Source organism: Phoenix dactylifera, unplaced genomic scaffold (assembly GCF_009389715.1).
Source record: "Phoenix dactylifera cultivar Barhee BC4 unplaced genomic scaffold, palm_55x_up_171113_PBpolish2nd_filt_p 000371F, whole genome shotgun sequence".
Lineage (NCBI taxonomy): Eukaryota > Viridiplantae > Streptophyta > Magnoliopsida > Arecales > Arecaceae > Phoenix > Phoenix dactylifera.
Window position 1 is genome coordinate 251,998 of NW_024067823.1, and position 13,234 is coordinate 265,231.

At 40.2% G+C, this 13,234-nt stretch overlaps 1 protein-coding gene across 1 annotated transcript; it reads right to left on the bottom strand.

Annotated features, from left to right (window-relative positions):
* Window positions 1-11,363: 11,363 nt before the first annotated feature.
* LOC120105804 lies at window positions 11,364-12,807 on the bottom strand. The gene is made up of 2 exons (XM_039118549.1): window positions 12,798-12,807; window positions 11,364-11,965 (listed from the first exon to the last, which is right to left on the bottom strand). The coding sequence occupies exons 1-2, from the start codon at window positions 12,805-12,807 to the stop codon at window positions 11,364-11,366; spliced, it is 612 nt and encodes a 203-aa protein (XP_038974477.1).
* Window positions 12,808-13,234: the final 427 nt, after the last annotated feature.

Genomic DNA, 13,234 nt, shown 5'->3' on the forward strand with positions numbered 1-13,234 from the left:
TCCAACCAGACACCAAAGAATAACTATCCTGGAATAGCCCTACCCTTCAACAATAGTGGGGATATCGCTTTCCAAGTTATCCCTTCTACCAAAAAAAGCCTTCATGATTGGACTTGCCACTCTTTTCGCTGCTACAACGTGGTGCAAAGTGGTTGAGCTGGGCCAGCCATGTATTGCAGTTTGCATGCTCAGACATCAGCTATTCCTATTCTACAGCACAAGGATAGCTCGGGAGGGGGAACGAGACCCCTCCAATTTAACCTTCCTCTGCGTTCTTGTATTGCATTGATTTCTAATTGCCATATAAGATGCGAAAACTGAGCAGAGAACAGTTGCAATTTTGGTTTTGATTAGTTCAATACCCGATTAATTAAAAAAATATTACGTCTAAATATTTCCATGAAGCAGCAAAAATGTGCATACCTGTTGCCTATTTGCTTCCACTACCTCGAAAGCTATGGTCATTTCAAAAGTCCCCATTGTTTATACATCAATCTACAGGATTGATTAAAAAAGTGTGACGTCTGACGCTTTCAACACTTGGCTACCATTTCAGAAAGGGGTTAGCTCAAGTCTGCTGTGAGTGTGGAATTCGCTATTTCCATTGGAACAAGATCCAATCCAGAAAGGAATTTTAGATTGATGTCCAACAAATCATGCTGAGGTTATAGGTAAGCACATGCCAGATCAACCAATCAAAGTGCGCCATGCATCAGACCCTTGTCTTGGTGTAAACGAAGACTTCAACTGCACCATAAGTGAAACAATACATCCATAAAAATGCTCATATATCTGTAATTATTTCATGCCCTTTGGTCCCTATCCACTCCGATTCAATATTATGTAATGGAGTTTATACGTACATCAAACTGTATGTATTAGAGTCTATCATGCATTCTTCTAGCATTCCGGTGGCTGAGAAAATGTGTTCCCGAAAATGGCATGAGAGTCACTAAAATATGCATCCATGGTCTACAAAATCAATCAGAGCTAAGGCATTAGAAAGCGAGTCTCATAGGTAATAATGTCAATAAAATCAAACATTATCACTTATTCTATTCCTTCTTTCAAGAGGAATGAGTAAATGTCACATTATTCTATTCCTTACCAAAAAAAAAAAGTTATTATTATTATTATTATTTTGAGGGTCCCATAAAGTGCCCACAAAAATGTCATTAGATCTATAATTGCTGACTTGGCAACTCCACAATCAAACAAACCACCATGTTTGGAAATAAATTCATGAGTTACTCCAATCCCCTCTTGTCATATCATTACTGTTGAGGAGCGTATCATTACTGTTGTACAAGTGTTGTTGGGATACACAAGACAAAATATGGACTGATCTTACAACTGATGGAAGATATCAATTTTTTCCCAATTAGCTGAAGCAAAAAATCTTGAATAGATCTGTTAAGACTTTTTCCATTTTCCCTTATCTACTCAACTTATTTTTCTTGAAATATCTAGTTTTCTGTTTTTATGTTTCATTAGAAAATTAACAAACTCAGAAAACTTATAAATAGTTTGCTGAAAAACATTTTCTTTTCCATGAAATGTCTGTTTTTTTATTTCCTTTTTTTGACTTTTTTGCTACCAAAATACCCTAAACAGTAGGGTAGACAGTCAAGACAAACAAACAAACAAACAAATAATATGAAATGTAGTTGTTTCCCTTTCCTTCCCCTTTACTTCCCACTATGAATCATACTATTTTATCAACAATACCTTGTAGAGCGCCTTCACTTGAAACCAAGTCACGGATGCTATAATATATTTTATCGTATGGTAACAGTTCATCTATCAGCAAATTACTGAAGCAGAACCAAAGGAGCCTGCAATGTTTTACACAACAAAGACCATAAAGCATCAAAACAAATAAATTCTGAGTACAAGCTCTGGACAAGCCCGATGTAGATGCCTTCACGAGGACTTCAGCGCAAAGAAGGGGAACCCATATTCTGTCATCATTGATGGACTATGGTCGGTTTGTAGTCGACAACAAGGACCGGGTGTGGAAGGTACTCAGCCATGCCTTCCACACTTTCGAAAGTTGATTCAAAGACATGGGTACTATTCTTTTGAGAGAATAGTATCAGACCAAATTGTACAATGAGTTGGATCTTTCGGGACCCGTTCGCGATTTGCATGAGATTTTAGTGAATTAGGAGATTGCTTCGGTCTACGTACACCATTCCCCTAGCTTGCCTTCAAACTACCACATTCCATTGGTTCCATCGTGCACTCAATATTCGGCATCCTTCAGCAAACCGTGCGGAAAAAAAAAAACAGTTAAACCTTTTATGAAAAAAATACAAGTTAATTACTCAAACCTTTTCTTAGAAAAAGACAGAGGAAAACTTAGCCCATTTAAACCTAATAGGACATAATTATACAAAGCAAATATTGATTAAAGATTTTGGGTCCAGCGTATCAAATTTAGTCTCAACTGGAATTGAAGCCATCTTCCATCTAGATTTATTACAATTTTATGCTTCCCGTAGATGATGAAGCCGGCTCAACACAAAGATATCAGGGCCATATTGGCATGAGTAGGAATTTGCTGTGGTTCTTCAGCAATACACAGCAACTTCAGCAAACTCGTTGACATTTAAAATGCTTTTTGATATGCAATACACAGCAACTTCAGCAAGAACATGCAAAAATTATAGGACAAGATTTGAGGCCAGCGAGTGCAAAGAGAACACTACAATGAGAAGAGCCATCTTAGGGAATCTTTAGATCTGAGCGAGAGGCCATTAGCGAGAAGTAACATCCCCATTCTGCTTAGTCTTGATTAAGAAGAAGAAGATGAGCACTACGTCCATTCCACGCAGCGAGAGTAGGTTAAAGGGTCAATTTTTCCTTCTTGTTTCTTCCAATCATGCTGGCGTTCATTCCTTACTCGTTTCACGGCCTAATCGGTCGCATGTCTTTTCCTAGAATTATAGCCGTCCGATAAAGCTAACGGGACAACTTCGGTGGGCCAACCATGGCCCCAACTTTAGACCTGGCCTCCTGTAAATGCGTGGTTGTTACCATAATCCATAGGAAGCGCCCTCACAGCCCAGGTTATGGGGATAAGATAGGTGTGGACTGCATCCAAGGTTTAATTGGTCGGATTGAGATTCTTCTTCTGATTAATTTGAGGTCACATCCAAATTCGGCATATGTTCATGTTGGATTCCCGCAAGACACAGACATAATGACTTGGGTTTCTCGATGTCTCTCTCTAGCTAAAATTACGTTAATCATTGAGAAATATCATGTCGTGTTTCGCATGGTATGATCTTTTTATGGCTGCTCACTTTCTTCTCGCCAATCGGATTCAGACATGGACTCTTTTCCCCAAGTTTGGTTCCTCTTTGGTGCTTGTTTTGCACCAGAGAGGAATATAGAACCCTTGATTGCTGCCACGTCATCTTGTTGCGGAGACGGACGGCTGTCAAACATGGTGCCCTTCATTGCATGCCAAACATGATGCATCGCCACAAAGATCACTGGATGTTTGACAGCCATCCATCTCCATTATACGATGATGTGTGGCGATCGAGGGCTGTACTGTGGCGATCGAGGGCTGTACAACCTTCTACGGTGCAGAACATGCATCGCACAGGATCCTGACATCCCCTGCTTCTTGAGCAAAAGGGTGCTGCCGGTTTGCTATTTATAAACTAAAATATGGTAATCAACTGATTAGAGCTAATTTACTTTTCAGGTTGCTCTTTGGCTCTGCTCAACAACGTAACTGCTGCTTGCTATTAGCTATTAATTGTGTTAAAGCCAAAGAAAGGAGTCCGGGTATGGGAAACGCCTATGTATCCATTGTTATATGGTGATATCTATTGGATAGGGGAGAAATATATGGTTGATGTTCCTCGTGTAGAAGCTGCAACACGTGTCTGGATCAGGACTAAAGGACTTGTGTTGTCATAGAAGGATGATGTGGACTCTGAAGCAACACGTGTCTTGAAAAATATTCCGATGAGAAACATTTTGGAAGAGGGAGATCTGGCGTATCTTCAAATTATTGAATGGATTCTCAAATAATAATTTTGATCCGATCTTTTAGTGTTAGACCAAATTTCTTTTGAGAGGATGGTATCAGACCGAATTGTACACTGAGCTGGATCTTTCGGGACCAAGTTCGAGATTTGCATAAGATTTTAGTGAATTAGGTGATTCCTTCCGAACTAGTCTGGTCTAGCTTGCCTTCAGTCAAGTATTAAGAGTTTAAAGAATTGAGTTGAGTAGGTATGGAAAAGCAGGAAATTTATTGTGTGTACATTTGATTGACCGCCAATCCAGCATTTGGTAACCTTCTTAATCAGTAGACTTTGCAGCATGATGCAGAGGCCATGACAGGCCACAAAAAAACAGAGTATATGGTACAGAGCGATCAGGTTTTCTGAGTTCTGCTGTGTCTGCAAGGGAAAAAATCAATGGCTTTAGTTTTTATTTCAGTAATCTGTCCATAATAAGGGGCTTTTCAGAATTATTATGACACCAGTCTTACATTTTCTGGAATAGTAGCATCTGGGATCAGGGAATAAGAATGATCTATTGGGCTCAACATCCAAAAGTACCATTTAAAGTCAAAAGAAAGGGTATGAACGCAAAAATTATTGATTGAGAGAATAAAGGCTGATGGGTTAGTTTACGACCACCCTAAGAAGCTATATATATATATATACACGCACTATTCGGGATCCAAATCTGGAATCTTTCCCTCAAGTTTGGATCCCCTTCGGTGCTTGTTTTGCGCCACAGAGGAATGTAGAACTCTTAGTTGCTGCCACATCATCTTGTTGCAGAGACGGACGGCTGTCAAACATGGTGCCTCTCATTGCATGCCAAATATGATGCGTCACCACAAAGATCACTGGATGCTTGACAGCTATCCATCTCGATGATAGGATGATGTGCGGCGATCGAGGATGATGTTTCATGGGAAGAAAGGCAATAGATGGGAGAAGACGAGATCAGCAATCAGGTGAGACTAGGACTTGAATGGATGAGCATGATCCAGGGGGAATCCCACGGCAGCAAGAAGCACGGGCTGGCTTCATTCTAAGGTGACATGGTTTTAGTGGACGATAAGCTAATCTCTTTTTCGCATGAAACATCGGCTGCATGCGTCCACTTATTCCCACGTAATGCAGAGGTCATGGAACGCTGAGGTCTCTGCTCATTGCTCATGCATCATGATGTTCCAAAGAGCATCGCATGCAACCAAGCGGCCAGTAGGAGCATATGAATGACATTGCTGTTTGCATGACGTGGTCTAAATTATTACATATAAAACGTGAAATACTTTCGAAAGTTGATTCAAAGACATAGGTAAATCCTTGATGCCTGCTCTCTATAGTCACATCCTTTCCCCTGTACACAGAAAGCAGCACTATCAAAAAACAACAGTGAGTCTATTTGTTGCTACGAGTAAAGACAGTGGCCATAACCTTCATCATCAGGCATGTCAGCTTCATGCAAATATCTAATTTCTAACATCTCATGTTAACATGAATTGAAATCATACACTATTTGCATATTTAATTTCATACAGTAGACAAATATCCCATATATTCCAGTTTGATGCAGCAGTTCATGCAGATCGAGGATGCTAAAATAAAAACATTAGAAGTTAAAGGTACAGGCAAAGAGCTTGGGATTAACTCAACCATTGTAAGTGGACTTCATAATACTGTTAATTGCTGCACCGCTCTAATTCACCAAGTCAATTAAGGCTAGAAATGCGCTCAGGCCGGGCTTTGGGCTAGGCCCGAAAGAATTTGGAACGAATTTGGGCTTAAATGTAGAGCCCATTTATTTTTGGGGCCGGACTCGGGTATGTCATTGGCCTGGCCTGAGCCCGAGCACGAACAAAGCCTAAAATGAAACCCGAATCAATTTATTTTTGTATATTATTATTTAGAGAGAATATTGAGAAAGTAAAGGATAAATTAAAATGGGTTTAGTTAAGAATAATTTATCATGTATCATTTACTTATGTTATAAGAGAAAGTCCAATTTTTAACTAGTTCATTTACTTATAAAGCAATATTGTGAAATATTAAACTTGAATTGTATTTGGACCGGACCTATTTTTGGCCTAAATGGGTAATCAGGCTGGCCCGATCAGGCTTTAATTATCCAAAAGTTTTTGAGTCTAGACCTTGCCTGAGGCCCCAAAAAAAATTCAAATTTAGACCGGGTTCGAATAAGTACATAGCCCAGCCCACTTCCCGTCCTAGGGTTAATTGGTTAGAGGCATATATTTTTTATAGTAAATATCCGCAATTTTCCTGTAGTTCACCTTATTTTGGCTGTTCATCATGACGATTGAAAAATCTTATAAATAAACGGACCGATGGAAAATTCGCGAGACAGAGGCAGGGAGGAGCAACCCCTCGCTGCATCAAAAACGTTCGCAGAGAGGACCATTTGTCGAACACTTGGCGGGCTGTGCCCATGGCAGCCCACGCTTCCGACGGGCCAGGGGCCAACACGGGGGAATGTTCATCCGGGGTGGCTGGGACCGTTCCCCAGTGGTCAGAGGTGGTGCAAGGGGTCGCACGGCAACCAGAGCAGGCCAACCCTCGGATTACAGAGCCGAGCTGACGGAGCTTCACCGCCTCTTCCCCGGGGTGGTCGTGGTCCCGGCTGAGCGGGTGGCGCGAGCGAGGGACGCTTGGGCGGGGACGACCGTGATCGCCAGGAGTCTGGGACGGCGCATCCCGCCAGAGCTGGTGGCGCGTGACCTCCAAACCCGAGGTAAGCTACAGAACACTATTGAAACGTATCCTATGGCGGAGGTGATAGTCATAAATAATAACATGCTAAGATTTAGAATCACAAATAATACTGTATTCAAGTTTAAGGGATATACCTGCGGAAGACATATTGAATACGTTCTTCAATCACCTGGAATAATAGCGGCTGGATCTTCCCTTCCTTGCTCCTCTGAAAGGATAGCCGTCAATGGGGCAAGCTATCAACCATATGGAGAGGAGAGGGGGACCTAGCCTATATATAGGAAATATAGAGGAGCCTTCCCATTAAAGGCTCCATAACCCTAATTGGGTTTCCTGGCCTACATACCAAAAGTACCACAATAAATAGGACTCAATCCTATACATCCAAGGTGCACCAAAGCCCATAAAACAAAATGATCACACATCATATTGGGCTTAACCATAGTACCATTCTGAGCCATACGTCTAACCCGTTTTATAAAACAAAAATATGCAATCAGTGTAAGCCCACATTTTGAAATTATTCTAACATTCTCCCACTTGGGCGAACACGGATTGTCATATTAATTTAAAAACTTTGTTTTGAAAACGACTCTCGGGTTAGACTACAAAAGTGGCCACACATATAGCTCAAATGATAATCACCTTGGATACATGATCCGGTCCAACAAGAACATCAATATTGAGCATGGAAGTCGTTACACCATTTAATCGATGTAAGACCACTCCACAGCTACAAATGCTAACATCCTTATCGACATGGATCCCCATCCTCCAACCAATGTGGTAGTATGTAGTATGAAATTAGCACCAAAATGTGATCAAAGGTGTGCTAATTCATATCGGTCCTCATAAATGCTTCAAAAGAAGCCATATGTCTCAAAAGAGACTCACATCATGTCTTTATGCATTATATCTCGAGATCAAAATGATATCATAATAAAAGACATATGTGCAATGCATGCTCAAATATAATTATAATTTCTGTGCACAAAATACAGAATTATAAATAGGGAGATAAATATTTTTTTTTTTTATAATTAAAAGAGGCTGTACCCGAAGCATATGGGTTGCCTACGTACCTCGTAAAGACGATCAAGCCAAAACGTAGTTCTTTTACATAAATAACTCCCACTAACCCAAAATATCAAAAGTTTCCACAATGCCCATATTGGCAATATGTGTCTTAAAGACTTTCGGTGCGAGTCCTTTAGTCAATGGGTCTGCAATCATTACCTCTGTATTTATATGCTCTATTTTTGTCTGCCCTTCTTTAACTTTATCTCTGACTACCAAGTACTTGATGTCTATATGCTTAGAGCCACCAGAACTCTTGTTATTCTTTGAAAAGAACACCGCTGCACTATTATCACAGTAGATGGTAATTGGTCTCGAGATGGAATCAACAACTTTTAGTCCAGAAATAAAATTCCTTAACCAAATGGCTTGGACCGTAGCTCCATAACATGCCACAAATTCAGCCTGCATAGTAGAAGAAGCCACTAGAGTTTGCTTAACGCTTTTCCAAGAAATAGCACCACCAGCCATCATAAAAACATAACCTGAAGTTGACTTCAGATCATCTTGGCATCCTGCAAAATCAGAATCTGAGTAGCCTACCACCTCAAGATGATCTGTACGCTGAAAGGTAAGCATATAACCTTCAGTCTTTTTCAAATATCTCATAACTTTCTTAGCTGCTTTCCAATGCTCATATCCTGGATTCGATTGAAATCTACTAAGAACGCTTACTGCATAGGCTATGTCAGGTCTAGTGCAAACTTGAGCATACATCAAGCTCCCTACAGCACTTGCATAGGGTATGTTCTTCAAAGATTCTCTTTCAAGTTCATTTCTTGGACACTGGGCTTTGCTAAACTTATCCTCTTTTACTATAGGTACATCACCGGGTGCACAATTTTGCATATTGAACCTCTCTAGGATGCGTTGTATGTATGTCTTCTGTGAAAGTTCCAACAAGCCACGGTCTCTATCACGCTGTATCTCAATTCCAAGTACAAAGGAAGCTTCTCCAAGATCTTTCATTTCAAAATTAGCAGATAACATTTTCTTTGTCTCATGAAGTAACCCTAGGTCACTGCTGGCAAGTAAAATATCATCCACATACAAAACAAGAAAAATGAATTTTCTCCCACTGATCTTGAGATAAATGCATTGGTCCACTGTATTTTCAACAAAACCAAGAGAAGTCACAACTTCATCAAATTTCAAATACCATTTGCGGGATGCTTGCTTGAGCCCATATATGGATTTGTTCAACTTACACACTAAATTTTTCTTTTCCTCTACGACATAACCTTCAGGTTGCCTCATATAAACTTCTTCATAGAGATCTCCATTTAAAAACGCTGTCTTAACATCCATTTGATGAAGCTCCAAATTATAGTGTGCTACAAGTGCCATGATAATTCTAAAGGAATCCTTGGATGAAACCGGTGAAAAAGTCTCATTATAGTCAATGCCCTCTCGCTGAGTGAACCCTTTGGCAACCAGTCTAGCCTTTTGTCGTTCAACATCCCCTTTTGAGTCTAACTTGGATTTGTAAACCCATTTGCAACCTATGGCCTTAACATGTGGTGGAAGTTCAACAAGTTCCCAAACTTTATTTCTCTTCATAGAAAGCATTTCATCTTCCATAGCATTCAGCCATTTATCTGAGTCAGGTCTTGTTAATGCTTCATTAAAAGAAACAGGATCAATATTATGCCCAATATTAAAATCACTCTCCAGTAAGTAGACAATATAGTCATTAGGCAAGGCAGACCTTCTTTCCCTTTGTGATCTCCTAACTTGTGGTTCAGAAAATGACTCTACTGGTGTTGGAGGAGGAACGTGAAGTTCTTCTTGATGCTCAGGTTCTTCATTAGCTATTGTAATTGGCTGAGAAATAACTTTTTCTTGTACAACAGGAATCGGAACCACAACTTGATCCGGTTCAGCAAAAATTTTATTTAACACGGAGCTCTCACTATTACCAACATCATTTTCTAAAAATTTTGCTGTAATGGACTCAACAATTCTGGTGCCACGATTAGGACAATAGAACTTGTAGCCTTTTGATCTATCTGGATACCCAATGAAAAAACCAGGTGTGGATTTGGGGTCTAATTTCTTTTCATAAGGATTATAAATCCTAATCTCAGCTGGGCAGCCCCAAACTTTAAAATGGGCTAAACTGGGTTTACGACCTGTCCACAATTCAAAAGGAGTTTTCTCAACAGCTTTACTAGGAACCCTGTTCAGAATGTACATGGCAGATTTCAATGCTTCACCCCATAAGAATTCTGGCAATTTTGTTCTACTCATCATACTCCTGACCATATCCTTTAGAGTCCGATTACGCCTTTCAGAAACACCATTTTGCTCAGGTGTTCCTGGCATTGTGTATTGAGGGACTATCCCACTTTGCTGTAAAAATCTTGCAAAATCACCCATGTTCTAACCAGACTCGTCATACTTACCATAGTATTCACCACCACGGTCAGATCTCACAACTTTGATACTTTTCCCACATTGTTTTTCAACTTCCATTTTAAATATCTTGAATTTTTCAAGAGCGAGGGATTTATCATTAATTAAGTAAACATAACCATAACGCGAGAAATCATCAATGAAGATTATAAAATATTTGTTCTCACATATAGTAGAAGGTAACGGTCCACTAATATCGGTGTGAATTAGATCCAAAAGACCATCGCTTCTAGTGGATCCCTTTCTTGTAGTTTTAGTCAGCTTTCCTCTTATGCAATCTATGCAAGTGTCGAAGTCCGAAAAATTCAGAGAGGGTAGAATCTCAACTTTCATCAATCTCTCCATTCGCTCTCTTGAAATGTGCCCTAAACGCTTATGCCATAATATAGAGGATGATTCACTAATTAAAGCCCTTTTCTTTCCAACTTTAGTAACACAAGAGATTTCATCAACTGGAGCCAAAATCAATTTGTATAAACCATCACACAAAATGCCATGTCCAACCATACGAGAGTCATAAAATAGTTCAATCATTCCATTACTAAATTTAAAAGAAAATCCAGACTGATCAAGCTTTGACACAGAAATTAAATTCCGTCTCATCGTCGGTACAAAAAATATATTTTCCAAAATAAGAGAAAAACCAGACTCCAAGGATAACTTCACTACTCCTATAAACTCAACTTTAACTTGAACTCCATTTCCAACGCATAGGTTCACTTCATTCTCACTTGGCCTCCGTCTCCTTATTAATCCCTGTAAGGAATTAGTGATATGAATACTTGCACCAGAGTCTATCCACCAAGAATTTAAAGGTACATCTATCAAATAAGACTCAAAACAAACCAAAACCAAGGAGATACCTGATGAAATCTTCTTCTTCTCCAACCAAGCCTTAAACTTAAAGCAATCCTTCTGCCAATGACCCTTCTTTTTACAGAATTTACATTTGTCATTCTTTTTCATAATTCCTTTAGGACCACCAGAAGTCTGCCCATCAGATCCTTTGTTCTGCTGATTGTAGTGAGGTTTGTTGCCCTTATGGAACTTGCCCTTACGATTATGAGAAGACCTCTTGTTTTGAGAAGGCTGATGGGTCAGTTGCACAGTTTCAACAGTCTAACGACGTATTCTATACTCCTCTTGGGCACACACAGCAATCAAATCATTCAAATCCCATTTGTCACGCTGGGCATTATAAGCAACTTTAAGCTGATTAAACTGGCTAGGAAGGCTATTAAGAATATGATAGATAAGAAAAGGCTCTGCAATGGGAACTTTGAGGGCTTCCAATTTAGAACTTATGTGCAACATTTTCATGATGTACTCCCTAACTCCACAAACACCATCATATTTCATATTCATAAATTTATCCATTAGGTCCCCAGTCTCAGCCTTATCGGACTCAACAAATCGCTGTCCTATAGCATCCAAAAAATTCTTAGCATTGTCGTGGTCCGGTATAGCACCCATAATGGAATCAGATATGGAACGCTTGATAATCTTCAAACATAGCCTGTTAGCTCTTTCCCATTTGACATACTCAGCCTTGTATTCGATAGTGCTCTTATCTGTTGGTTTTGAAGGCTGCTCCTCCAAAGCAAAATCTAAACCCAAGAGACCCAGTGCTATTTCTATGTCTCGTTTCCATCTCACATAATTATTTCCAGTCAAAGTTTGAACGACAGACAATTGGCTTGATAGGGAAGAGGCATTCAAGACTGCGGAAACAACATATTTTATTTAATATCATCCAAAAGTGATGCATGCAATCAATGGATGATAACATATCTATCTAATTAATTTGGGCTATTAATTAGATAGTCCGTAATCAACTTGAAAAAACATATAAGTCTAATTACGGTAAGAGCTTTGGTGCATCATTGTAGAGTCGCCTTTGGGCTAACAACACAACACGCTATAAGGTACTCTTAAAACATATCATGAAGCTAATTAACAAAATCACATCAGCTTTCGAAACACCATCACCTTTGGGCAGAAGAATGATTCTAGGCTAATGCAATCCCATTAATCACTTCATGTCATTTTTCCAAATCATCATACACAATAACACCTTCGGGCAAGATATTGCATTCAATGATTTGGAAAAATGCAATGCTACCTTTTTTTTTTTTGAGAAAATCAGATAAATATCGGTGAGTGTGCCACTTTGGCGGCTCCCACCCACTTCAATTTCAAAATATTCTCAAATAGAAAAATAAGGATAGTCTTTATGCCCAACAATTTCAATCACAAAATGATAGTTATGTGACAAAATCATAACCATTAAACATGCTACAAAAATAATCAAAAAACAACATATGTGATTGATTAAACAAAAATGTTAATTACAAAAGACATATATGGCAGCAAGAGATGTCCAAAATTTAACAATTTATTAATTTAACACCTCAATAATTAATATGCATGAGGGCCTTGATTCAGCTTATATTTAAATAATAATTAAATAAGTTACTAACTCTTAGCCCCAGGTCCAAAAACCCATTATGGTCCATTAAATAAAATTGGGTTGGTTATATAAAAGAGCCCAACCTGCAACCATGGACCCATTCAGGTTGGGCTTAGTAGGCCCAAGCCCAATCAAAGGGCAAAACCCTGAAACCTTTTTTTTTTTTTTTTTTTGACCTTTCTTCTTCCTCTGGCCGCCGCTGTTCCCCTTTTTTTTTTTTTTTTTTGTGTGGGAAGCAGCCCGTGGCTGTCCCATGGTGGCAGCCCGCGGCTGCCATCCATGGCCGCCACCCACGCCGGCCACTGCGAGCGGCCGGCGAGGCTCCCCGGGCCGCCGCGCGGCCGGCTGTGGGGTGGCCGGGAGAAAACCCCCGATTCCGCGAGGCCCCCACGGCCTGCGGCCGGCCGTGGGGTGGCCGGAAGAAAGCCCCCACGCCGAGAGGCCCCCACGGCCTGCGGCCGGCCGTGGGGTGGCTTGGGACGCGCCCCCGGCTTCACAGCCGCGGGACCATGCCGTCCGC